Genomic DNA, 27,876 nt, shown 5'->3' on the forward strand with positions numbered 1-27,876 from the left:
TTGTCTTTTTGGCTTGTTAAGAGAATGGATAGGGAATTCTCATGCACTTGTCAGTAAATTCATCAGAGTTTTCTGCAGTCTACCTCGAGTGTGGGCACATCTGTTTCCCAACTCTTTGTTGCATGCTTCACAGTCCAAAGGCACTCTTAAATCCCAGGGACAACTCCACAGTAAACAACAGCACTGAGCAGCATATACTGTAGGTAAGATGCCCATCACGTACGTCTGTAATATCTGCATTGAATACCCTGGTCCTTCAAAATGTTTAAGACTGTGCACATGGCATCTCTAACAATAACAGCAATAAATGAAAATCAATGTGTTTATTAGGCCATCAAGCTAATTTTCTGTTTGAATAACCCTCAGAATGGATGAGCTACTGCTTAACTTTGTTTTGTGTGAAAAATATATGACCAGACTGCAGGAGCAAGAGGAACAAGGAAATAATGAAGACCACAGCTATGCACTTAAAGAGGTAAACAAGTGTGAAAACTGACCACTTTCTAATTTCCCACCATCACTGGGAATCATTCCAGCTACAAACTGCCAGGAGAACTGTGTCACAGAAGCCAATAATTGGAAAATCACAGCCACTTCTCCAAATTATCCCCAATACACTAAGGTAATTTTGCTGTGTCCAGCTACAGTATACACCAGCTAGAGTCAAACTTCAGAAATGGACACCTGTTATAATCTAAAATAACAGGGGAGCAAGTCACTCCTCCTTAGCAAATAATTCTATATGATGAGCATGTTAGTGCAGGGTGAGGATTGCAAATAAGGGGATGGATTATCTAACACAGAATGTAATTAGGGTCATAATGACATTTAGAAATACTACTGTATTTAACGCTGTTTCCAATTGTACTTATGACGTCATATCCACTGTAGTGACCCCTTTTCCTTTCAATAAAACGTCACCACGGTTGCATAGTCGATTTGTTTTAGACGTGTGTAGTAAATGACCAAAATGTCCACTGTTTCCAATAACAACACAATGTATTTATTTCCGTTTTTAACACAACAAAATACATCCACTTTGTTCCTCTTGTATTCTACTACTTTCTTCTCATAAACGACAAACGTAACAATCATCTACCGCACGGTCACAATAGATCCCTTTCAGTGACTGTAAGGGAACTGTTGTAATGGGAAAGTGATAATATTACTAGTCTGTGCAAGCTTTATAAACTACTGCACACATATATATACACACATACATGTATAACTGTAGGCCTACGGTAGCCTATATGCTTTTTTGGTGCAGTTAAAACCTAATTGTCAATACAATGTAGCTCTAACTATTCTTTGTATGTGTTTTTAATCTAGCTTAACTATATCTTTCTTGTAGGCTATGTCTATGTTAATGTCTTTTCTGTCTAATCTTTTAAGTTGGGATAGCTAGTATATAGCCTACCATAAGAATCAAATCTAGCTTTTGAATAAACTTGTTATATTGCATTATCATATTGTAAATAATTTTACTATATTTATTTTACTATATGTTAACTTATTTTATTAGCAGTATTTCATTTTGCATTTGATGTTATTGGTGCTTAATTACTTTGTAATTTGTTTGTCTTCTTTTTTTCCAGCACAGATTAAATTGTTTTCAAAAGAAAATAAAAAAAAATAAAGGTCCACAGTAAGTGGGCCGTCCACTTACTGGCTTTTCGCATCTCACGGTCTTCCCTGGCAGATGGAGTTTGATAATTTCTTTTTTCGCCGATTGTGTTTCCATACGGGTACAGGATCATAACATAATCGCCCTGTCTGTTATGTTATTGCGCATTTCTGCACATTACTACCGCAGAATGATGCTACAGAATCTTTTCCTTTGACCTCTCCGCATGCGGAGGGAGTTGAGCCAATCGTTTTGCTCGTTGTTGAGAGGTGCTCTAGTTTCTCGGAGGCATACCCTCTCGTCAACATGGTGAGTACAACCATTTACAAGAATAGATCATTACTGGAAAGTAAAAGCCGAACTGTGAAAAGTGTAGGCGTACTTATTTAACGTTTTGGTTAATGACTGGCTCCTTTTCTTCATGATGCTTTAATAAAGTTGCACGTTCTATAACACCCCAGGTTAGCATGTCGTGTTCGCGCTGAGCTAAGATAGCGGCACACACATAGCGTCATGGTTCCGACTATGTCCTGGAACTGAAGTTTATTATAAAATAAAGGTAGAGACCACTAACATGCAGTTAGCTTCGGTTAGATATAAAATTAGTACATGCGTCTCACGGTATTTAAAAACTTAAACCCAAGGCTGATAAAAGACGTGTTCAGCTAGCTGAATAGTTGGCTAACTAGCTAGCTAAACTATGACGTTAGCTCATACATAAACCATTATTCTGCACCAGGGGTTAGACCGAGTCTGTAGTCATTCATTACGAACAGCATTTCACACGGTAGCTAGAAGTTACTTAGCAAATAAGCATTACTCAGACAGGAGGTGAGAAGGTGTTAAAAACATGGATTTTATAATCCATGTGTGTTTTTAGTGAGAATTAAAGTCAGGTAAAATGGACAAAGACAAACGAAAGTAAACGGTTAGAGAGCCTGTCAGCCACAGCTAACACTAGCGTTAAGTTAACGTTAGTAAGGTTCAGTTGGCGCTTAACGTTAAATATAACGTTAAGAAAATTAAGAGAGCAGACGCATGACCAGGATTGCACTCTCAAATCTGACTCTGCTCTTACGAATCCGCGCCTGTGCGCTCAGAAATGTTGCCTTGCAGACGGAAAATGTGTTTTGTTCGCTCTCAATTTTTTTTTTATTGTGAATACACTTCCATAAAGGCCTAGGTGCACCAAGCTAAAAACGAATGCAGGTTAATACAACAGCCCTGCAATAAATCATCATGAAGCTTATAAAGTTGAGTTTTTGTTGAAATCGTTTTAGAGAGGTGTTGACTTTTGGGAGGCTATATAGTTTGTGGTGCTATAGAATTGTTCTGCCTTTGAAATGCACTTCTTATATTTTGTCCCCTCTTCCTTTTATGAATACTACAATTATTTAAACTAATAGTAATGACATTTAGGTTGTGCATGTCATGATACAACTTTATTTTTTATCTTAAAGTGATGGTGCGGAGTAATTTCACCCTAGGGTCCTTTGCACCATGACCTCAAGCCAAGCAAACCCCCAGAAGCTTTTTTCACCTGGGTTGAACATTGGGAGAGTTAGCGTAGAGTAGCGTTATCAGCTGAATAGCTTAGCGCAGGGCCTAATGGATCCACGTTTGTATCTCATAAGTTACCCCACTAATAATGCCCGAAATGATACCAAACTTCTACACTAGTACAAATAGGTTATGCACTCATAAAACGATGGATTGGAAAGTTTGTAAGTACACCAGAAGTTTATGTAAATAACACTTGCCTGTTGTCTTCTGCTCTCTCTGCTGTTGCTGCTGCTGCTACTGCTACCGCCAGAAAGACGTCTACAAATTACAACACCGAAAAGAGATACAACAAAAATATTTATTAATTTAATGATTAAATAAGGTAATTTCTCCAAACGTATCTCAATTATAACTTGTCTCCTGCTAGTTATACTACAGCACTTACTTGTAATTTGGAGATGTCCCTACGCACTCTTACTGCTCTGTAGCAGCAGCAGGAACAGCAGAGAGCAGAAGACAACAGGCAAGTGTTATTTACATAAACTTCTGGTGTACTTTAAAACTTTCTAATCCATCGTTTTATGAGTGCATAACCTATTTGTACTAGTGTAGAAGTTTGCTATCATTTCAGGCATTATTATTAGTGGGGTCATTTACGAGATACAAGCGTGGATCCATTAGCCCCTGCGCTAAGCTATTCAGCTGATAACGCTAACTCACCCAATGTTCGACCCAGGTGAAAAAAGCTTCTGGGGGGTTGTTTGGCTCGAGGTCATGGTGCAAAGGACCCTAGGGTGAAATTACTCCGAACCATCACTTTAACTGTAGAATTGTAGCCCAAAAATCTAAACAACATTCTAAATCTTAAGGACATATTTGGAGAAACAGCAATGGTGGCTTTATTGAATTAAGCACGCTGCTAATTACGCGTTACACCACAGGCTATTGTTCACTAATTCTGTGTGGTGTTTCTTATTCATCACAGTCTTCATCGGACGCTAATAATGGCCCGAGCCAAGCGCCCCCTTATCCAGGTGTACCGCCCTCAGGGATACCTCCCCCATTTGTAAGTCAGTGACAGATGTGTTTATGATAATTAGCTTTTCACTTCTTGTTGCCAGTTGTCATACAGGGTTGAACTGAGAGTGGTAAATAGTGAAGTCTTCATTGATGTTTAATCTAATCTAATGCATCTTTTCTCTCTCTCTCTCTCTCTATTAATTTGTCTAGATGGGACCACCAGGAATACCGCCTCATTTCCCTCCTATCGGAATGCCCCCTATGGGACAGCGACCGCCCAGCATGACTCCAATGCCTCCTGGTATAATTCCCCCTGGTATAATGCCACCAATGGGGGCACCACCAATGGGACAGGTGAGCCTTGTAGGAAGCTTGTAGGTTTCTCTATTTTGTTGGATTTGTTAGTTCTAAGGGCTAAGTGGACTGTGTGTCTTCTGCTCCTCTCATGCCAGTACTCATCCTGCTCTGAATCTTAAGTCAAACAAGGACTTACCACTTCACACATCCCAACACAGATAAATGAAAAAGATAGGGGGCAGATGTTATTAATTTAATAAAGAATAAGACACTCTAGATGCTCTAGAGTGAACAGTCCACCATGTTTTAGGTTCATGTTTTTCAAACTACTGTACTTAAAGAAGAAACAAGTTTTGTACATAACTGCTTTGCTACTGACCCAGTGTCTTAGCAACTCTGCTGTTAATCATGTGTAGCCTTACAGCATTGAGAAGTGACCCTTAGAAAATGTTAGATAGTTAAAATAAACTCATGTGTCATTACTACTTGGGTTTTACTTTATGGATAACTTTGTATTTACCAAAGTAATGGCTGAGATATTAGAAAGCGGCAACATCACTAAAAATGATCAGACTAGGCATGACACATGAGCGGTCAGACAAACAAACCTCCAGGTTAGTCAAACTTATTTGGAAAATAACCCAAGGCAAATGCTAAACCATATCCATCGCAGACCAACTTCCTGACTTAACTTTGACCTACTATAGGTCGATATGAACAAAAATAAAACCTTAGTTGTAAGAAACGTTCATTTTAACTTCCTTGTTTTGTTTATCACTTCTGCACAGAAGATGTATTAAGCATTTAAAATCAGAATCAGTTGAAAGAAGATAGAACGCTCATAGTCCTTTTTAAAGAGATGCCACTTAACTGAAGATGCTTGTGCATCATTTAGAACCTCTACCATTGGATGCTTGTATACAGCTAAAGTAGGCACTCTCTCTCTTTTCTTTATTTTATAAAGCAAAAATGGGTCACATTTAGCAAGCATATGTGGTCCTGTCATTCTTATAAATAGGTGTGGTATTGGGGGGTGTTTGATCAAGGTGCCAGCAACACAAATCTAAAAAGGTGCTGAGGGGATGTAGTTTGGTGTATTTCTACTTCACAAATCTCAAGGTGTGGCATCACACCATTAAATAAACACAGCAGACTCAGTTTCGGTCTCACCTTCTATCCCCGGGTGCACACAGCCTTCCACACAGACACCAACACCCTGTCTCACACTCTGTCTTAATACATCTCCCTGCACTGGGTGGTATGGAAATGCCAGATGAATATTTTATGATGCTTCTTTTATTAGATGCCAGGCATGATGCCACCTATGATGCCAGGGATGATGATGCCCCCTCGCATGCCAGCTGCGGCTGTACAACCAACGGGACCGGTAACTCTCCTCACTACCTTTACCATCAGTGCTCTGCTTCACACTTCTTAAAAATGCACTGCAGTCTGTGAAATGCTAAGGGTATAATTTGCACTGCCAAGTTACACCGTTGGATGTGAATTGATGTCATTCCATTAAAAAAAAATATATATATTTTTTTTTTTTCACCACACAATAAACTGAAACCGCTGAGAAACATAATTGAAAACAGTTGGTGATTACAACTAAAATAAGCACCTTTGTGCAACATGTCACTTATTGTCACTTCTTTGTTTTGGCTTTGGTTCAGCTGTGAATCGCTGTTAACGTAGTGAAACACATGAGCCCTTCAATGTTGATCTTCTGTTAATTTTTCTTTTATACTGAGGGGTAAGCAAGTTATTCAAATAAGCATTCTGATATATTTATTGAGACAACGTCCATGCTGCTTCAGAGATCATAACACCTCTTCATCATCACAAGTATATTTTTGCATCTTGAGGGTGTGGAGTTTTAAACTAATTAGGAAAGATTTGTCAGTTACTGTGTGTTGTGAATGATGAGTCTGTATTCCCGGCTGAATTCATCATTCAGTGTTAGAGATGTGCTAAAGTAAACTTTCAGTTTTGGGGAAAAAAATTCATTAATAAAATTGTCTTTTTCCGCAGCCTGGTGTCGACTCGACAGGTAAGATCCTTGATTTGTCATGTTACTTACAAATCATATTCTTGCATATTTTGTATTCATAGAAGTACAGCGTCTGACTGATTTATGTTTTTACTCTCACAGCTGCTGCACCTGGTACTGCTGTAAGTGTATATTTTCTCTTTATATGCAGTAATTGCATGTTTACAATTTTGACAATTTAGATTTCTCATCGTTGGCTCCAGACGTTTGTCTTCTGTCTTCTTAATAACTGCAGTCTACCAACATTTCATTTGTTCCTTTTCCCTGCAGAGTACCACAAATGGATCTCCACAGGAGGAACAGCCAAAGAAGGTTTGTGCACATTTAGAAATAGAAAGATAGATGTGAAACAATATTATCTAGGAGCTGTAAAAGTATATTAAATGGAACCAAAGTTAAGTGGTTCCTTTTTTTTAAACACTAAAACAGCTGATTTATGTTTGTTTTTTTCTTTGCCTCAGAGGTCCCTGTGGACAGAACACAAATCACTGGATGGGAAGACCTATTTTTACAATACAGAGACCAAGCAATCCACATGGGAGAAACCAGATGATCTCAAATCTCCTGCAGAGGTGCAAACCTTTATCACTCACATACCATGTTTAAAGGGAACCTATTAATGCTTTTCCGTATTTTCTGTCATATTTATAATGTTACTATGTCAGATTTTCATGTTAAATGAGGCCACAGCTTCAAATAATGAGGTAAACGTATTTCAGAGACATCACCTTGAGCAAAAACCTCAGATTTCCTAATGTTCTGAACACTCCGCTTTCAACGTTTTTTTTTTTTTTTTTTTTTTTCTTTTCTACTCTTGGCTCGGTGTCACATAACACTGAGCTGGGTTTCTATGATTTGTCCAGGCAGAATATTGCAGTTTTTTTTAAGGCTACTGCTGTGTTTACTTAGGACTAGCTACATGCTAAGTCAGGGAAAGCTGTAATCTTGGCTACCATTGTTGTTGTTAATTTTTCCCCAATTTTGGGTCACGTTACTTCTGAAACATATCCGGTTAGGTAGTAAGTTATTTGGTTCAGAAGCTTTTATCTGCGATTTTGCTGAAACATGTCCGGTTGTGTAGTATTTGTTTTAGAAACCTTTTATTGGTGATTTTTCACAGTACAAAGTCCTGCTATATATACTCCGTTGCAGTCAGTCTCAGGTTCTACGGAGCGCAACAACAGCGGAGATTCTAAAGACTCGCTGACATGCCGAAAAGCGCTGACCAATCAGAGCAGACTGGGCTTTATCAGGAGGGGGGGCTTAAAGAGACAGGCGCTCTTACAGAGCATCACAGACGGAGGGTGAATACAGGTGCTGCAGCCATGGGCAGTATGAGAAAAATAGTGTTTTTTTAACATTAAAGCATGTAAACATGTTCTAGAAGAATCACAAAATACAAGAATCTGAAAACTGTATATAATAGGTCTCCTTTAACATCTATTTGTAAAGTTCCCCCAGGTAACATTTTATACTCACTTACATAGTCACATACTTTTTACACCGATAATTCATAGCATAAATTAGACAATGTTTTTATTTTAGTTTTTTTATCAGGGGCTGTGCACATTAATCAAAATTAATTAAATTGTAAATTTACTAGAATATATTCCTATTGTCCTAACCTCACACTAGTCATCTTTGTGCATTTTATCACAACTGAAATATATTCCCTTCTTTTTTTCTCATTTTAGCAAATGTTGTCTAAATGCCCTTGGAAGGAGTACAAGTCAGACACAGGGAAGCCTTATTATTACAACTCTCAGACGAAGGAGTCCAGATGGACCAAACCCAAAGAGCTTGAGGATCTGGAAGGTAAAGAGCTGCTCTCTGATGATGTCAAACCTGTTATAAGAAAGGCAGTAATGTTTTACAGTGAGCCATGCTGCGTTCCTTGGATGAGCCTTTAACAGCATCATGAATGGTAGGCCGCTGGCATGTGTGACGAATAATGCCATGCATTAGAGGGGGTTTGGTACGTCATTAATGTACAAACGCAGGAAGCATAAATACAGGAACACAATGTAGCTCCGGCAGTACATTTGTCTCTGTGCTGTCTCTTATCTGCAGCATGCTTTGAAATGAAAACAAGTGCCCTAACAGCTATCTCCTTTTGTCTATTCCAGCTATGATCAAAGCAGAGGAGAATGGGTAAGAGCTTCCTGTTTACCTTTTGGTTACTCTTTACTGCTGCATTATGTATTATAAACAACAAATACAGAGCTTGTTGAACATGATTTCTCCCTCCTTGATCAAAAACCTTTTTATTTTTATTAATTTGCCAGTTTTTCATTTCCATGTAGTGACCCGTTATGTTCAAGTCCGCTACATTGTCCTGGGATTCTTCTAATCATGTGTAGTGGTTTTACCCGTCATGGTCTGATTTCAGAACGGCAGAGGCAATGGCTCCTGGCATCACAGCAGCTCCTGCAGTGCAAGCAGATAATACAGCCACTATGGCAACCATGATTGAGGCGGAAACTGCAACAGCAGTCTCAGAGGAACACTTGTCTCAGGCGGCCATGCATCACACAGCTGAGGTCAAGACTGCAGATGCACCTGTGGCTTCCTCAGAGAGCTCAGCCGCCACAGAGGCCACAGCCAGGTAAACAGTTATGTCTGATACAGAGATGGGTACTGTCTCCAGTACTCAGACATGCACCATATACATCAAGCCAAAACCATAGTCATAATAGCACTTGGTTTATGTAAACTGCACCCTTTAAGCTTAATGTATTAATGGACAAGGTCTATTTTTGTGTCTCGCTTCACCCAATGTAATAAATGCTCAATGTCTTAAGGCGCTGACACACCAACTCGATTATCGTCCGCCGGACGGTCTGGCGAGGTCGGTGACTCAAGTCTGTTTGGTGTGTTCCGTGCCGTCGTCAGTCGGAGGTGCCGTCGGCGTCCATTTTGGCCAGTTGGCGGTCGGACGCAATGACCAATCTGATTGGTGGAGTGCTAGCCCTTGACTAGCGAATCAGTGCTTCTTCCACAAGAAGAAGCCAGAGAGCTGACAACGCCAGTATCTTATTACTAGCCATCGTATTTTCTTCCGTTTAACGAGTAATGACAACAACCATCCTTCTTGACTACTATCAACACTCTGATGAAAACAATGACTGACGACGGCGTGCGTGTTTACTAGGTCTAGAGAGATGTTCCGTCATTTCCGATTTTCATTTTTTGGGCGACAATATAGCTCAGCACCGCCTGCTGTTATGGAGATGTATTACGTCTCGCGCACGTGCAGAACGTACGCTCAAGTCGGCGTCGCTTCAGTGTGTTCTGAGGCACTTGTTTGAGAGACGGGAGCCGACTGATCAGTCCGACTGCCTTTTCTGCCGACGGTTGGCCGGCAGGTTGGTGTGTCAGAGCCTTTAAATGTTCCATGCAAACACAGCTTAGTAAATGTATTAACATCTTCCTTTGCCCTCAGTATTGAAGTTACAAAAGAAGAACGGCCAGAAATTCAGAAGAAAACTTACAAATGGAACACGAAAGAGGAGGCCAAACAGGCTTTCAAAGAGCTGCTGAAGGAGAAGGTGAGTCAGGCTGTCAAATGGAGTTAACGTGGCCGCACACTGTAGGAGGATGTAGAGGATGTCTTGTCTCTATCAGCCTGTAGTGCGTGTTTATGTTGCTTGACATTTAGCAGGTCAAATACAAAACAAAAATCAGTGTGCTTTTCTAGACATAGATTAGTAACCATAATGTGCTTTTACTGTAGCTGTGACCAGCACCTTGAATACTTCAGACTTAATTTTGCATGGGCCATCACAGCTACAAAGACTGTAGAGCCGCCTGCCATCACTTGGAGTGGAGCTCAGTTTGCAATGCAAAATATCATAAAGGTGGCTGTAGTTTGACACTGATTGTTGATTGTGAACTTGTTGTTCTAAATTGTAGCAAAAAAAATGGAGCAAATTAAGGGTGTGACGAGATCTCGTTTTACAAGATCTCGCGAGATCTCGCGTGACGAGATTTCTCGTCGAGGTGAAAAGAGTGAAAGAGTCACAGACAAGACGAACACAATATGTAAACATTGTAAGAAAAAAATGCCAGATTACTACTAACTACTGCACCGCGAGTCGCTGGGTGCAGTAGTTAGTAGAGAGCTGTGGTGGTGCTGTAAGTGTTTTTGCATAGTGCTCGTGTTAGCCGCGGTATACGGCATTTTTTCTTACAATGTTCGTTCGTCTTGTCGGTCACTCTTTCGCTGTTTATTATTTCCGCAGGAAAACCAAAATGTTGCCACACAAATGATTTAAAAGTGGCAGGGGGATCTTCAATAGTAATTCCACGCTCCATCACGCTGACATCACATCGCCTCACGAGACAACTTTTCACCTCGACGAGAAATCTCGTCTCGTTCTCGTGAACCCAATCTCGTGATGTGTCTCGTCTCGTGGAGTAAGCGTCTCGTCACACCCCTAGCTTGTAACCTTCGTTCTCTGAGTAAAGACTATTTGTCCCAGTCATATTTCTTAACTGAAGTTTTCTTTAAATTAGTGTTAAGATCGCGTCTCGTTCTCGTGACCCCAATCTCGTGTCTCGTCTTGTCTCGTGAGCGAGTGTCTCGTCACACCCCTAGAGCAAATGTTTAGTTCTTTAAAAAGTGCTGTCTGTTCAATACATTTTCTGTTGATAAAATTCACTTTGTTAATAATAATCATGATACAGCCACGTTAAGCCTATCAATAATAAGTGCATTACAGTAAGTTCCATTTTGTTATTAAATGAGGCGGCTTCTTTCATCAAACAAGTTGGGCTTTGATTATTGAGTTGTATACCATTAACCATAGGTCTATTTTACTGATGCGTTTACCAGCACATCCTTTGCATTGTGACCTGGATCTAATCATTGTCCCTCTTCATGAGCCCCTGGAAGGTCTTAGCTCAATTGTTAAGCTTCACCTCCTGTTGCTGTGAATGTTGTTGTGTTGCAAGGCAGCCTAGCACCCCCCCACCTTGAATGCTGCTATATTTAGTTTCTTTTTAATGCTGTGCACAAAGCTCTCCTCTGAGATTGCTTGCCATTTCCTGCAATATCTTAATGGCTCTGTCTTTATGATTAGCTTTATTGGATCAAAGGCACGGGGCTGGCTGGGATTAAGACGGTGAGAGAAAATGACATGCATCAGTGAGTTAGAATAACTGTGACAATTTACAAGACAGCGGCACGCGGTGGAATCGGTTCATAATGGATAAAGGAGTCACTCCCTGAGAGAGGCAAGTGGCAAAAGGGCGCTTACATAAGTCCTCCGTGGCACTTCTTTAAATGATTGCCTCGCCACACCTCTTAACCAGGCGTCTATTAGTAATTAAGAAAATGTTTTGACTTCTAGGAGACAAAGCACCACAGCTCATTGCTCCTCTGCCTGTCTTGCATGCTTTTTCTAATAAAGGGTATCTGTTTTTTTGAATATATGTCAATTTAACTTGTCAGTTTAAGAGTACAGGCCATCATTACTTTGAATTGTATTCTCTGTATTTCAGGGTGTGTCATCAAACTCCTCTTGGGAACAGGCTATGAAAATGATTATCAATGATCCTCGCTACAGGTACACTATTCTCCTGGGATTAGTTCATCCTATGTACAATAGGAGGTGATAACAATGTCCATCTGATCTCAAATTCTCACTTTTCCTTGTCAACAAAGTGCACTTCCCAAACTGAGTGAGAAGAAACAGGCGTTCAATGCCTACAAAGTCCAAACAGAGAAGGAAGAAAAAGAAGAAGCCAGAATTAAATACAAGGAGTCCAAAGAGACCTTTCAGAGGTTCTTGGAGAACCACGAGAAGATGACATCTACCACCAGATACAAGTAAGTGCTGCAGTAATCTCACAACGTTTTTTTTTTCTGTATTGATTCATGGTTCCCTGAATTGTCAATATAGTTATGCAGATAGTTCAGTGAAAGGTCACCTATGGCTTGTGCACGCCATCATGCAGTTACAGCACTGTTAGCTTCCTCTTGCACTGCTTTGACCCATTAGCTCTCGTCACACGGTTGACATAATGTTGCTTGGTCACAATTTAGTGAGTGAGCGGATGTAAGGAAGATTGTGATTTGTTGGTTCTGATGTTAAGACTTCTTAGATTTCGATATAATACACATCCTTGATGTTCTGTTTATTATCCCCTTCCTCACCTTTTTCAATGAATTTCACACATATGACTGCAACAGAGATGCTAGAAACTACAACTAGAAATAGCATATGTTTTGCTAAATGTGTACTAATTCAGTTCAGGTTTTTTTTTCCACCTATTAACATGTAGTAAGGAGTTACGCATTAGAAGTTGTGCCAACAACATTTATAATATTTCAGTTTTGGTCCTTGGTCTTGCGAGAGGTCCAGTCCACCATCTTTGGTCTGGCATTTGTGTAAAAGTCATCGTGACGGACAGAAGGGACGGACTGAAACATTGGTGACCTTGACAACGAGCCAGTTCCAGGGTTTTTCTGGCACTGGGGTTGTTGTGGTGACTGGGGCTGTAATCTAGTATGGCACCAACAGGCAGTTGTGTGTGTCTGTGTGTCCATATTTCACTACAGTCAACCACTGCTTCTTCACAAAGCTGTTCTTTACAAAAAGTTAAACTGTGCTTTTTCCATTTTCATTAACATGTAATTCATTTTTTTTATTAACTTCACGCATCTACTCGCTTGCACTAAGCAGTAATGTGTTAGAGATACATTTGGCCTGTGAAATGCTGCCCTCATGTGGGTTATTGTATGAAAATGTGTGTGTTCGTGTGTTCGTCTTCCAGGAAAGCAGAACAGATGTTTAATGAGCTTGAAGTGTGGAGCTGTGTACCAGAGAGAGACCGGCTGGAGATCTATGAAGATGTATTGTTCTACCTTGCTAAGAAAGAGAAGGTAAGGCTTTGTTCTATAGTTGAGCAAAAACTCTCTCAGAGTTTCAGTCAGTGAAGAAATTTTCTGCCTGCATGTTTATCATAATGATGTAGAATCATTCAACTTTTAGTCTTTATCTGCCAGTATCATACATTACGTTATTTTAAGTTGGGGGTGAACACTGGCACAATTAACACCCTGGTTTCCTCCTCTACAAAATGTTTCCAGGAGCAAGCCAAACAGCTAAGAAAGAGGAACTGGGAAGCTCTGAAGAACATTTTGGACAACATGGCCAACGTCACATACCGCACCACCTGGTCAGAGGCCCAGCAGTACCTGCTGGACAACCCTACCTTTGCAGAGGATGAGGAGCTGCAGAGTATGAGAGCAGACATTAATGTCTTTATTTACCTACTTTAGTTTGAAACTGATGGTAGAAGCGAGAAGACAAAGTTTCTACCTAACTCTATTTAAAATAACCAGTGGTTCCCTAGGTTCTGTGTGTAAACCATTTTCAGTTCTCCCTGTTGATAGTGTTGTTCCCTGCTGACAGATATGGACAAAGAGGATGCCCTCATTTGTTTTGAGGAGCATATCCGGGCTCTGGAGAAGGAGGAAGAGGAGGAGAAACAGAAGACTCTTCTCAGGGAGAGAAGACGACAACGCAAGAACAGAGAGGCCTTCCAGGTAAGAGGGCCAAAACAAGTGCACCTCAAAAAGACTTACAAACTGGAAGTCACCGTGCCAGGGATAGAAATGCTGGCTTGATGTCCTAAATGAAATATTAATTTTGTGTATTTTCTGTTTCTCTTGAAAAGGTTACAACTAAACTAAATCCAGGTCACAGAATGGACTAACTCTATTTGTATAACCATTGGATATCAGATGCTGTGCTGAAATCATATTGTGTTTTCTCGCAGAAATTCCTGGATGAGCTCCACGATCACGGTCAGCTTCACTCCATGTCTGCTTGGATGGAGATGTACCCGACCCTGAGCTCCGACATCCGCTTTGCCAACATGCTGGGCCAGCCGGGTAGGACAGCAGGTCCACGTGTACTGAATGCTCTGAAACACGTGATATGATGTGATATGCAGACAACGGCACATGACATGAACACAGAAATAAAGCATACACAGCTCAGTATTTGAATACTGTATGAACCACAACACAATGCATCAGTGTACTCATGCATACGTTGTTGCTTTTCTTTTTTTTTTTGCCACAATTATTTTAGATTACTTTTGTGTTTTTATATTTTTAACATTTAACAAAACATTCAGCAAACAGATTTATGTATAATTATTATTATTGTTGTGTTTTTGCTTCATTGTTTTTGCATCCCAGTTGTGGTCCTCTGTTAGTTTAAAGTTTTTTTTTTTTGCAGCATGAAACACATTGTCTACATCGTTTGACTTATCCTGTCTTTTCTGCAGGTTCCACTCCCCTAGATCTGTTCAAATTCTATGTTGAAGACTTGAAGGCCCGCTACCATGATGAAAAGAGGATCATTAAAGATATTCTAAAGGTAAGATTGTTGTACCTCTGGTGAAAATCTTATTTATATCTGGCATAGTGTCCTAGGACAAACTGTTGACTTCACATCTGCTATTTTATTATTTTATGTCATACAACTTGTAAATCTTCCTTTGTGCTGCCAGGACAAAGGCTTTCTGGTGGAAGTCAACACTAGCTTTGATGACTTTGGATCAGTGATCAGCTCAGACAAGCGAGCCACCACACTGGATGCAGGAAACATAAAGCTGGCATTCAACAGTGTAAGACTCCGTTCCTAGATATACTTTTCTTCTTTTCTCCCATCTTACATAGTTCCTTAAGAAGAACACAGATGCTGGTAACCATTATATTGAGGGGAGATCATTTTGTGTAACTTAGCTTAAGGTTTAAGTATTTTAAATTTTAGTCATTATAGTTAATTAAGTTATATTCTTGACTCTTGAGCAAGGTTAATTTGTTTCTTTGTATTTCAGGCTTTAAAACAACTTTTTTCATTGATTATATTTATTAGGTTAACCCATTTTGCAACCTCTTACTGTGTAGTTACTGGAGAAGGCAGAAGCCCGAGAGAGAGAGCGAGAGAAGGAGGAGGCCAGGAAGATGAAAAGGAAAGAAGCAGCCTTTAAAAACATGCTGAAGCAGGCCACACCACCCCTGGAGCCAGAGACTACATGGGAGGGGGTACGCCTTTCTATGCAATACGCTAGTATATGCAATAGTAGCTTGTCTTTTCTGTTTTGATTGTACTAAGTATCATGTCATTTTACTTTTGTGTTTTGTGATGATTTCAGATCAGAGAGAGATTCTTAAAAGAATCTGCCTTTGAAGACGTGACTCTGGAGTCTGAGAGGAAACGAATATTCAAAGACTTCATGCATGTCTTAGAGGTAAGTCTGTCAGGACAGTGGATATGGGCTAAATGTATCACTCTTGATGACAAAGGTGATGTTGTTAAACGTGGTATGTCATTTTTTTTAACAGCACGAGTGCCAACATCACCACTCCAAGACGAAGAAGCACTCAAAGAAGTCTAAGAAGCACCACAGGAAACGATCCCGCTCTCGATCGGTTAGTAGTCCAGAGCATTGTGCTTAGCCAAGGCAATGAGCTGCAGGAAAACAATTTAGCCGTTAATAATCTACAAGAATAACTTTGTCTTTACCTCAATACTCCCATTTTATGCCTGGTTAATCTCTGAGATACTCCACTCTAATGTTTTGACAGGGCTCAGAGTCTGAGGACGAGGAATACCACAAGAAGAAAAAGAGGTCACAGTCCAAATCTCCTTCCGAACGTTCGTCAAGCGGAGAATCTGGTGAGTGGCTTTTCAAATCTTAGATCTATTTGTCATTGTATATAGAAAAAGGGCAGCACTATTGACATTTATTTATATTTTCTGCCTGTAACCAGAGAGAAGCTATAAAAAATCCAAGAAGCACAAGAAGAAGGGCAAGAAGAGACGCCATAAGTCTGTGAGTACACAGAAAAACCCCCAAATACAGTACTAGTCAGAAGTTTGGACACGCCTTCCCATTCAAGTGAATGAGAAAGCGTGTTCAAACTTTTGACTGGTACTGTACATTTATTATATGTTTGTATATATAATCTGACTGTGCATGTTGTGTTGGTATGTGCACTGATGGTGAAATATGACAACCAGGCATCGCCAGACTCCGACACTGAGAAGAAAGGAAGAGAGCGTGATGGAAAGCGTGAAAAGGACTTAGAGAAAGATAAAGAGAACGACAAGTCTCGGGGGAAATCTCGCTCAGATTCCAAACAGAAGTCTCCTAAAAGAAAAGCTGCAAAAGAGGAGGTTGGTTTTCTATATTCCATTTTTTTTTTTAGTTGCAGCAAATTGATTTTTGTGGGTTACTGAAGGTTACCTGGATGTTGAAGTTGATGTAGATTTATTTGGTGAATTTACGATTTAAATGTCCCATGACATGCTGCTTTTTGGAGGCTTTTATATAGACCTCAGCGGTCCCCCAATACTGTATCTGAAGTCTCTTTCCCGAAATTCAGCCTTGGTGCAGAATTACAGCCACTAGAGCCAGTCCCACAATGAGCTTTCCTTAGGATGTGCCATTTCTGTGTCTGTAGCTATTTAGGAGGAGAGAGGGGGGGCAAGGTGGAGGGTGGGGGTGTGGCCTTGACCAACTGCCACTTTGCTCGTTTGAAAGCCATGATGTCTCTCTTTCTCACGGGTGGGCCAAATTCTCTGGGCGGGCAAAGCAGAGAAAGGGGAGGTAACCTTGCTCCTTATGACCTCATAAGGAGAAGATTCCAGATCGGCCCATCTGAGCTTTCATTTTCTCAAAGGCAGAGCAGGATACCCAGGGCTCGGTTTACACCTATCACCATTTCTAGCCACTGGGGGACCATAGGCAGGCTGGAGGGGGAACGCATATTAATGTTAAAAAACCTCATGAAGTGAAATGTTCATGCCATGGGACCTTTTTTAAGTAGCTTTATATAATTTTTAGGGCTGGGTATTGTTTGGGTTTTTTCCGATACCAGTGCTAAAACGATACATATGTTTGGCGACATTAAAGAACGGCTTGTGTATTGCTAAGGCCATATGGTCAAAATTAAATGATTGCTTAATAATGTAATAATAACTTATAACAATGACTTATTTCACTAGTAAATTGCTGGTAAACGACAAAAACAAGAACCAGATGGGAAAATGATATTTTACAATAACTTTAAAATGCACCACAAGGCTGGCGAGTTTCAAGTAAACGCACCATCTGTGTTTTTCCGACAACCAGCTCCAGTCAGACTGTTACAGGGAAACAGTCACACATCACACCGCTAAACGTAAGCTGTCAGCATTTTAACCGTGGAGTTTAATCCAGCTACTAGCTAACAGTAATGTAGAGTCCCGTGCAGCAGTGCTTCTGGGGAAAAAAAAACAAATTCAGGCTCCGAAATTTCGTTTCGTATTCATTCTCGTTACCGGTGCCCTATTGGAGTTTTGGTACCCAACCCTAGTCATTTTAGAGTTTCTTTGTAGGTTTCCATGCCAAAAGTTACTAAAATCATTTGATGTTTTATGTCTGTTTTATTAGTCATTGTGGGAGGTAACCAGTATCATTTACAGGTTGTGTTGTGAAAACTCAGTGACTCACTTTCATCTTTACACCAGTCACGTTTCATTGGTCATGGTTTGGTCATTGGTCTGAGTCTTTGTTTTGTGTGTTACGGTCAGGGTGGCTGGGATACATCAGGCAGTGAGCTGAGTGAGGGAGAGCTGGAGAAAAGGAGAAGAACTTTACTGGAACAGCTGGATGCACCTTGATGTTCACTTCTGCTGCCCTTTTCTTGTATTTGTACACTTCTACAAACATGCATTCCCCTCCGGGCTCATCTGACTGTACTGGGCATACCACCCTGGACGGACTGTGTGAGACAACACCGTTCTCTGGTAGTTATGGGAATGTACGACACTGAGCTTACACGCTTATTCTGTGATTAATTTGATATCGGGGAAATGATCAGCTAATCAACCTTTAAATTTCAGGTTGTCTTTTTGTTGCCTTTGTTAGTATTTTTTAGTTGACTGTAGTTGTACATGTTTTCCATTGCCAATAATTTTTATATTCAATTAAAAGTATGTCTTTTTAGTCACACTGACTGTCTTTCACCTGAAAAAGTAGCGTAAGAAGAAGACAACATTTCTGGACAACATATCTTTCATGATCTCTGGACACGTTCTGAGATAATGAAACTATTTTTGATTTGGTCCAATTGAACTGCAGATGTAGTCTCGAGGAATGATCCAAATAAGTTTTAACTGGAGCATCTGTTAAAATTCATATACTAAAGTGAAATGTAATAAAATACTGTTTCAATGGATTACGTCTGTAATTGGATACTTTAAGATATCAATAAGGTTACTCATGTCATTTGTGTAATTTGTTACATTTGAGATTAGATTCAGTTCAATAATTAAGTGTGAAATGTCAATTACACTCTGCCAGTTTATTATTAGGTACACTTATCTTACACTAATGCAGGCTAATACAACAGTCCTGTGGTAAAAAGCTTGTAGTCAGCGGAGTTATTGCTCAAGTATAATAGTCGTGTATTGGTAGCTCGGTCAATTCTTAACCCTTGTGTTGTCTTCCCGTCAACCTTGAAAACACTTTTCTGTTGTTGACACCATTGATAAACGGGTCAATGTGACCCAAAGTCAACACAAGGGTTAACCATTATGCCTGTTTTGTGAAGAAGAAAAAAGACATCCAAGATAAACCGTTTTATATTCAATGTAAATAGTTTATTTTAACCATATTCGTTGAAAATCTCATATCAACTAATTCAGAAAAAAAGCTTGTTATTTTGTAATAAGCACAAACTGCCTAAAATACATTTCTGGTGGAAGTAAAAAAAAAAACAAAAAAAAACATGCCAGTATTATCCAGTTAGATTAGGAGATGAATGGCAGCATGTGCTTTAGTGGAGAGAATCACAGGAGAGTGCATCACTAAGCCACAAATCCAGCTAGTTGCAGGTCAACTAATAGAAATTAGTTTTATTATTAGATACAATGTGTATGATTAGGAGTATACATCTGTTCAATGTACCAACATTTGCAAATTAGATCATGTTTTTGTAGCTGGCTTTGATGTACCTGTGACACACCCACACGCAAAGTCAGTGGTCTGCAGCCTCCTGCATCACCGTGAGACGATTAGGATTTAACACTACCTTAGATTCTGGCTGCATTTGGCTTAATTAAATATACAAAAAATGGAAAACAAAAACTATAAGTTAAAATAACATTCAAGTTGTAAAACACAAGGCAATGAAAACTTTTGTTTAAACAATATGTACAATATTAACCATCTGGTAATGTGAATTAAGTAAAAAAAAAAAAAAAAAAGCATGGTTTGTTGCAAAATATCTGTACATTTAGGAAACTTTTGTGTTGTATACTTTTGTTTTGCCAGGTTTCTGATGACAATGGACACATTAAATGAAAACATGAGCTTAAAGGAATCCTTTCAGTGGTTAAATACTATACATTAAAATTACAATAAAAGTGAGTAGACGCAGTAGCCTGGAATGTAACTAATCTGTGAAAAATAAGATGAAATGCAAAGTTATATCCAGTTGGGTTCAGTATCTTTCATGCAGTTTCTACATTTGGTAGAAAATGTGTTTTATGTTTTACAGGCTCAGTGGCTTGTAATTTGTTCCCAGACACCAGGCAAACTGCTCTGCTGCTACAGAAATGCAACATTTTAAATGGACGGCAGAGTTTTATGTGAGCAGGCGGCTTATTCTTCAGATTAAGGGCTACAATGTCAGGCTTGATTCATTAACTGAAGTAACAAATTATAAAGAGAAGTCCGCATGGAGAGAGGCCTGGTATATACAATTCACATTAGCCCAGTCTTGTTTTGAAATGGTTTTGTCTTTTCCGTTCATTCTTCATCATCCTTAAAACTTACTTTAGTAAAAATATAGATATTTAATTACTTTTTCTGATCACCTTCTTCAGCCCTTTTAGTCAAAGTTGAAAAACCTCATTAGATGCAAAAAGTGCAAAGTTGAGCACGTTTGTATAGCAAGAGGAATGAAAAAGAGCACCGGAATGTACCGAGACACTACAGACTGTCAAACTCAACACTACAAGATGTAATACTTGTAACAGCTAAAGGGAACGTGTCCCATACATTCTACGTTAGGTTTCCAAGGAAGCATCTCTTCACGTGGCTCTTAAGGCCACCGTAAGTCCAGTTTTACACATCTTAAAATTAAAGCCAGGTCAAATTGTATTGCTTGAAGTGGGGAATATTACAAACAGTCATCAGACAAACTGAAGATGGCGTGACACTAGCCCACACAAATAAGTTCAGGCACTTGGTTTCTGAATCAACCTTTCAGACACTTTAAATGCAGTCCCATACAGCTCCCAGTCCTTCATAGTGAAAAGCTGCTACTATACCACAGACATGGAATAATGTGTATTCTTATGTAATATATATATATATATACATACATACACACATCTCTATGGTTGCTACACTTGTCATCTTTCACTTATCATCCTTCACTCTGAATCAAACCTCCTGTCTCTCCCTCTCTTACACATCCTCACCATCTTCAACCCCCCCAACAGCACATGCACTGCTCCCTCGTCACATCATCACTTCACCATTGTTCACCGGCCGCAGGTTCTGATCATCAAAGCGTCTCCTGACACTCCTCCGCACAGCGTCCGCTCGCCTGTAAGGCTGATTCCTCAAATCTGAGGAGGGAAGAAGGGGTCGGATGGGGGTTGGGGGGGGGGGGGGGGGATGAAAGAGCTGTCAGTCATCTTGTTGAGGTGTTTTGATGAGCCCACATGCCCAGAGTGCTGGCAGCCTGTCTTTTCAAAGCAGCATGAGTTCTACACAGAAAAAAAAGCCTTGCAGGTCAGCTGTCTCCTGGTATTACTGACTGAGACAGGCTACAGGGTTTGACTTGAGTAGAAAAGCTTCCATGCATTTCATGAAACCAAGATGCACTTTCCCCATAAAATAAAAGAGTGACTAAACTACTGAAAAGAGTAGCTTTTTTATCATTAGATATTGACATTTAGTGTTATGAAGGAGATACTGTATGATGAAGAGAGAACAGAGGGAGAGGTAGGTCTATACTGAGTGGACCCTAAATGAGAAGACAGTGAAACAGGAAGGGAGGTAATAAAGAGATGCTTGCCAGGTTTGGGACACATCCACCACTACAGGTGTGCTACTGGAGGAGTTCCTTACCCTCGAGTAGACATTGGGAAATTTAGTAATATTATTCTTCTTTAGGGCTAGATGAAGAGAAGACAAAATGGAGGTTAAAAATGGAGGAGCAGGAGGCTGACCAGAGCATGTCAGCCTGACATATTCACACTGGCTTTGCTAAGAGAGCACTGCGTGAGCAAAGCAACGTGGCAGCAGGCTGCATGGAGAAAAGGGCCAGAAGAGGGTCAGGGCATGAGAGGGGACAGAGCTGGAGGATGGAGTGAAAGATCAAAGCTTCTGTAGTTTCTTTTTTTTTTTTTTTTTTTTTTTTTCTTCTGTGTTATAAACTCAGTCTGCTTTGCGGAGTGGCTACCAGCAGGACAGAAAAATAGCTTCTAAGTTGGAAACTTCCAATACAGTGCAATTGTGAACTGAAATAAACAAAACGTGGCTCCAGGACACAGCAGGATTGTTACATTCAACAGCACCTTGACCAAAACACCAACCAAAGCATGCGTGCAGCCAGGGAAACAGCTAATGATTTAATTACCCTAAAACAGGAGTAAACTCAGTGAAACACCCTGGCTGCATGTTAGTAGCACACAGTTAGAATACAACTGCAAAGACAGACTGCTGCAATGTTAAGTGATTATTCATAAGTTGACGTCATGCAGGATATTAGTGAGCCTGCCACACCACAGAGAGTCATTTGAAAGCTAGGTGACCTGTCAGCAGGCAACAGGAGCAGGCACAGCAAATGGGCTGACTGGGAGAGCAGGGATGCATTGTGGGAAAGTGTTAGTGATGAAGCAATCAGCATACAAGAAGCTGTATCAGCAGCAGTAATGATATGTGATAACGAACACACAAACATTCCTTTTTCATTAAGACATTGGTTGAAACACACAGATAAGCAAATTATAATGCCACAGGCACTTACACAATCATGTCATCAGTCATACCTGCCATGTAGATGATGACTGAAGCTTCACTACATTAAATTAGAATCCAATGATAAACCCTAAAAGGTATTTGATGCACGAGTCAGTCATCTGTCACCACTAGATGGCAGCACGCAGCTTAATTTCTCTGCTCCAGTACTTGATGAGAAGAAGTACGCTCTTCACCAATTTTAATCTCCTGTCAGTGCACATAAGAGTATGATCTTGGAGATCTGGGATCCTCTGTGACATTATGGTATGCTATGGTTGATTAAATAATAGCGATAAATGAGGGTGTCACACTTCATGCAGGTGGGCAGAGAAAACCGTTACACCGACACCAAGTCATACTCTGGAGGTATAAAACATGTGAACACACACACACACACACACACACACACACACACACACACACACACACACACACACACACACACACACACACACACACACACACACACACACACACACACACACACACACACACACACACACACACACACACACACACACACACACACACACACACACACACACACACACACACAAAAACCATGAGGTGGGGCAATGTGCACACGCATGGGTCCGAAAGTGTGAGGGTTGAGTGTGTTGGTTAGAAAAGGGAGGAAAGTGTGAAGAGACATGCAAGGGTGGAGGAGAGAGAGACATAAAGAAGATAATGGTTTTGTTCCAGCAACCTTAGAGCAGAGAGACAGTTCTATAAGCTTAGTAATGGTACTCGTCATTGAGGGCGGGCTCGCAGAAGAACCGAGAGCCTCGCTTGGCTGTGCGGGCGGTAAAGGGCACTGTCTTCAGCACTGCATTGAGAACAAGGACAACAGCCAGGACAAGACAAGACAAACACAGTATAAGAAAAGCAGACTCCTACAGGGGTTCAGCACTGGTTAGCGCTAAGCAAATATCCAACAACACTATAAGGAGGGGCCAGGGCAAAAGAATGTTTAAGATTGAATTCTAGCAGTTAATAATCTACCGAAGGGCCTGACAAAATAGGATTTCTGGCTTGTTAGAAACAGCAAAGTTATATTGTTACAGAAATCTGAATGAAAATTGTCAGAGGTGTTAAACACTAGAAGCACATTTACAGTATTCCCCTGGCTAGTGGTGGAAAAAATATTAAGAACCTTTACTACTAGTAAAAGTAGCAAAACCTCAGTGTAAAACTACTCCATTACAAGTAAAATCAGTCAAAAGTGCCTAAGTATTAACAAAATGTACTCACCGTATTGAGGGAAAGCCCTAATTATGCAGACCACTTGTATATTATCATCTATTTTATTATATTAATGTATGGTTAATACTAATGCATTAACTATGTAAGTAGCATTTCACTGTTGTAGCTGGAGATGATTTTACCTACTTTAAAAACAACCCAAATAGTATAAAACTTACTGAAGTACAGCACTTCCACCACTAAGTTTAATCACCCTTCAGTAAACAGATGTATTTATTCCCCACTGATTAATTAATATTCTAGGAGCTAGTCACAGCCTGGCCCCGTCTACATACAGATGGTGTTACAAAGCAATGACAAAGCAGATAAGATAAGCAATGATAATCACATTTGAGCTGAATGTCACTGGATTAGCTGGACAGTCAGTGCATGTTTGTACTCATTAGGTTATACCTTTAGTTCTCAAACATCTGACAGCTTCATTTTGAAAGAGCCAAAGTCATTGCGTTAGTTGGTTTAGATTCCCTTTGTTAATGACTGAATGTATAGCATCGAAGACGACCTTCATGCAGAGCGCCACGTAGTGTGTGTGTGTGTGTGTGTGTGTGTGTGTGTGTGTCTTGAGAAAGACTGCAGCCAGGCCCAAGTGACGTTACCCGTGATGATGTCCTCAATCGCTCCATCTTTGCCTTCGTAGACGTGGCGACTGTCTTTCACCTGTTTCTTCCTGAGCTCCTGGATCAGCTCTTGCTGCTGCCGTTTGTTCTTATGAGGAGACTGAGTGCGCACACACACACACACACACACACACACACACACACACACACACACACACACACACACACACACACACACACACACACACACACACACAAAAACAATTATCAACTCTTACTCTCAGTCATGAGTCCAGCATGATCTACAAAGCATTCTCCCCACCCGAAGATTCTTTTAGCTAAAATATGCTTTTGCTTCACATATCTCTTTGTGCATGCGTGAGTTAATTGAACCATTTAGGAAGTATAACTGCTGATCCTGAGTCCATGTGATGAGGCTCAGCAGGGTGCCAGAGATAACTACCCCCGGCAGTCGGTGCTCAACTAATCCTGTGATCAGGAGTCTGGAGGAAGGGAGGATGAAGAGGAAACGGGAGGATGTGGAACCGGTTAACCTACTCGTCACTGTGATCCAATGTAGCCTCCTGCCTTACAAACTAGGGATGAGGGTATACAGAGGGAGGGGATGAGGAAAAAAGGGGTTGAGTGTTGAAAGAACGCTGACTTACCTTCTGGTCTTCCTCCATCATGGCCTCCTGTTCTAGAAGTTTCTCCATCAAAATCTGCTCTGCTCTCTTTTTCTGCTCGTTGTCCTCTTCTGCTTGCTGAGGAGATTACATATACATGTCACTTAGTTACAAGTTGTTTTAATATGCTACTGTTTACCATACAGACAACTTTGCTGATAACATGATATAACTCATTTAAAAAAAAAAAAAAAAAAAAAAAGAGTACTGCTTAGTATGAGGAAAAAAAATTGTATAAAGCCTTTTTTGGCTATAGGAGGAAGCTGCAAGAAAAATAAATGGACATGAGGCAACGTTGGTTGGGGCTACAAGAGACTACATGTTTGAAAATGAAACCAATCTGGGGGTTTGGAGTTAGAAAGAAGTGAGCTTAGCAGACCTCTGTAGCCCACTCCTCATCTCTGCTTGAGGCCAGCGTCTCGAGGCTACATTAGCCGCTACGAGCATAACACACCCGAAACTCCGACCAAACCTTCGTTGGTCGTGTTGCATTCAGGCAGAAGAATGCATGGAATACAAAAAGACGATATCTACGCTTCTGCTGCATCGATTTTGATCCTTTTTGTAAAAACTGTCCATCATGAGTCCAATGTTATAGAAGTTCTATGCTAGATCAGTGGTGTACTCTTTTAACTCTCCAGTCTTTGTGAGGTGTGTTTTTGTTTGACTAGTTTTGTGTGATTGTGTGAGAGATGATTATGCAACTCACCCTGTAAGCCCTAACAAATCGCACAAACACAGGGAAGAAGACGGAGGGCGGCGTGGTTTTAGAGTTCTCCCCGAAGAACTTCACTGCCTCGTCAAAGGCATCCTTTCAAAGACAGACAGTGGACTCACTTAGAAAACACTTAGTTGACTTCATTTAAACCCTGTCACAACAACAGAGTTAACAAAAAACAAGGCATCGGAGCAATTGCAAAAAAAGGAGTGCTCATGTTTACCTGTGCAATCTTGGCATCATCCTGCAGCTTCTTCAGCTTGTTCTCATTGTGTGTGATGAAGTCTTTGAGCATGGTGTTGTGGCCGTGCATGCTGTACTCTCTTTTGGTCAGCTCCATGCCTCTCTGCAGCTCCCTAACATCCAGCAGGACGTTCTCCAACGACACTGGGAACAAGACCGGACGTATTGAGTAAACGTGCAACCCTGCACTGAACTGTAAAAAGTCAGATAGGATTGGATGGCAGAGCAGCAAACACATCTGCACTCTACGACTCACCTGCTGCAGCTTTCTCCACGTAGTGCAGCTCGTTGTAGAAGAGAGAAACTTGTGAGTATTTCTCCTTTACCACATTGGCTATGTAGTGTAACAACGTCATCTTACGGTCTGTCGACTTGGTATCCAGTAGCTGTAGAGAAAGTAAAAGTAAGAACACAAAACTTTGGAAAACATTTGTAAAGAAAAAGAATACGGCTTTTAAGGCAGTACCAAGTCTAAACTTTGCAGCTTGAATCCGTACACAGCTCCTCTTTTGCTGCTGTTCATGTAGTTTCCGAGTGCCAAGATGATCTGACAAACAACAAGAATCAAGAATGTGAAAAAGAAAATCCATGCATTCATTTAACATTATGTTCAGTCCAGACACAAATGAATGAGTTACCTCTAGAATTTTCTTTAGTTTCTGTGAGGACTTGATGGACACAGATGCTGCGATGACTGCGTGAATTTGCTGTGGGCAAAACAAAGAGGAAGGCTAGAGTAGATGTTGAATTCAGTGCACCATCGTTGCTTTCTATGGTCACAGCATGCTGTATAAACTGCCTCTAATCATTTTCAGTGGTTTAGTTTTGGAATATATTGTCCCCCACAAAGAGATCCCAGTTCTCACCGGTGTGAGCATCTGCACGCTCTCACAGAAGTTGCCGATGAAGGCCATGATGGTCATCTTTTGCATGAGCCGCTCGATTTTACTAAACTGCATCATAAAGCGGTCCTCGTCCGGCAGGTTCTCCAGCGGCTTGCGCTCCTTCTCATACTGCCGCATGATTTTAATCTCATTCTCGGTGGGCTGGAAGCGCATCAGACACTCCACGAAGTCGACCGGCAGAGTTCGCAGGTCAAAGCTAAAAGACGGGGAGACATTGGTTACACAGAGTAGGTTACATACTGGGAACCTAAAATAAAGGACACGGACCATTTGGTAACATACTGTATGACTGTCTTTTGAATAATAACATTCATCACATGCCAGCATACAGTGCAAGTGAATGTGTCATACGTCTCATTCAGGTACTACATGCATAGAAAGCATGCAAGAACACCAGAAGGATTGGGGTCTTTTGGTTTATTTTGAAGGGACTTACATCTGAATGGCCTTGCAGATCTCCTCAGGGGTCTTGCCCACTTTCCTCAGTGTGATGGCCAGGTTCTTTGCTCTGTTGGAGTCCAGTAGCGCCACCTTGTTGGGCCCCTTCTGGATGACCTTCTGCTTGTTCATGGTGAGGTCAATAGCCGGGCCCTGGGCTTTAGTCTTAAACATCTCCTCAAACTCGTCCACGTTCAGGTCCTTAAACACGCCGACAACAAATTGGTCAATGTTTGGTTATCGTGGAAATGAGACCAGAAGTGGACTAAGCTAGAGCAGACTCTTACCTCAAGTATCCTCTCGTCATCAATCTCATTGAAGACAGTCCCGTTGATCTGGTTTGGTTTCAGGGCTACCCAGTTGAAGACGGGCATACGGAACTTTGTCTTGATGGGTTTCTTGATCTTAACAGCTACACAGGAAACAGAAGAGTAAGCACAGCGTCTACCTTATATCGAAGTTGACGCACGCACACACACACACACACACACACACACACACACACACACACACACACACACACAC

The 27,876-nt window shown here is 40.7% G+C and overlaps 2 protein-coding genes across 8 annotated transcripts in view; one reads left to right on the forward strand and one right to left on the reverse strand.

The window, feature by feature from the left end:
• Positions 1-1,687: 1,687 nt before the first annotated feature.
• prpf40a (PRP40 pre-mRNA processing factor 40 homolog A) lies at positions 1,688-18,742 on the forward strand. 2 transcript variants are annotated; one of them, XM_028592230.1, is made up of 27 exons: positions 1,689-1,933; positions 4,113-4,193; positions 4,358-4,501; positions 5,748-5,831; positions 6,479-6,497; positions 6,600-6,619; positions 6,768-6,809; positions 6,959-7,069; positions 8,192-8,312; positions 8,624-8,648; positions 8,887-9,102; positions 9,940-10,045; positions 12,000-12,064; positions 12,163-12,327; positions 13,275-13,383; positions 13,591-13,741; positions 13,916-14,049; positions 14,283-14,397; positions 14,799-14,890; positions 15,024-15,140; positions 15,424-15,561; positions 15,672-15,767; positions 15,862-15,948; positions 16,105-16,195; positions 16,291-16,352; positions 16,541-16,696; positions 18,095-18,742. In XM_028592230.1, exons 1-27 carry the CDS (start codon positions 1,931-1,933, stop codon positions 18,182-18,184), a joined length of 2,640 nt encoding a protein of 879 aa, XP_028448031.1. In that variant the 5' UTR covers positions 1,689-1,930; the 3' UTR covers positions 18,185-18,742. The 2 variants fall into 2 exon arrangements, with proteins under 2 accessions (XP_028448032.1, XP_028448031.1); XM_028592231.1 differs by lacking the exon at positions 4,113-4,193 and having other exon boundaries at positions 1,688-1,933; positions 18,095-18,184.
• Positions 18,743-19,143: 401 nt separating this feature from the next.
• Positions 19,144-27,876, reverse strand: part of fmnl2a (formin-like 2a) — a 60,347-nt gene continuing 51,614 nt past the window's right edge. The window contains exons 16-27 of one of the 6 annotated variants that reach the window (XM_028592226.1): positions 27,639-27,763; positions 27,350-27,552; positions 26,875-27,109; positions 26,647-26,715; positions 26,475-26,555; positions 26,265-26,394; positions 25,989-26,152; positions 25,757-25,858; positions 25,030-25,125; positions 24,401-24,521; positions 21,595-21,694; positions 21,059-21,142 (exon numbers count right to left, since the gene is read on the reverse strand). In XM_028592226.1, the coding sequence (XP_028448027.1) occupies position 21,142; positions 21,595-21,694; positions 24,401-24,521; positions 25,030-25,125; positions 25,757-25,858; positions 25,989-26,152; positions 26,265-26,394; positions 26,475-26,555; positions 26,647-26,715; positions 26,875-27,109; positions 27,350-27,552; positions 27,639-27,763 (1,427 nt within the window). In that variant the 3' untranslated portion in view covers positions 21,059-21,141. Of the gene's footprint in view, positions 21,143-21,193; positions 21,695-23,116; positions 23,368-24,400; positions 24,522-25,029; positions 25,126-25,756; positions 25,859-25,988; positions 26,153-26,264; positions 26,395-26,474; positions 26,556-26,646; positions 26,716-26,874; positions 27,110-27,349; positions 27,553-27,638; positions 27,764-27,876 lie in introns of those variants that run through there. The other 5 variants (XM_028592228.1, XM_028592229.1, XM_028592225.1 and 2 more) reach the window with 5 other exon arrangements.

The sequence above is a fragment of the Perca flavescens genome, chromosome 11 (genome assembly GCF_004354835.1).
Source record: "Perca flavescens isolate YP-PL-M2 chromosome 11, PFLA_1.0, whole genome shotgun sequence".
Taxonomy (NCBI): domain Eukaryota; kingdom Metazoa; phylum Chordata; class Actinopteri; order Perciformes; family Percidae; genus Perca; species Perca flavescens.

What these genes read in the sequence shown, in the direction of transcription:
- prpf40a (XM_028592230.1), top strand. An exon ending in ATCAAAGCAGAGGAGAATGG is followed by an intron (nt 8,649 to 8,886) that starts GTAAGAGCTTCC and finishes GTCTGATTTCAG; the next exon opens with AACGGCAGAGGCAATGGCTC. An exon ending in AGAAGAGACGCCATAAGTCT is followed by an intron (nt 16,353 to 16,540) that starts GTGAGTACACAG and finishes TATGACAACCAG; the next exon opens with GCATCGCCAGACTCCGACAC.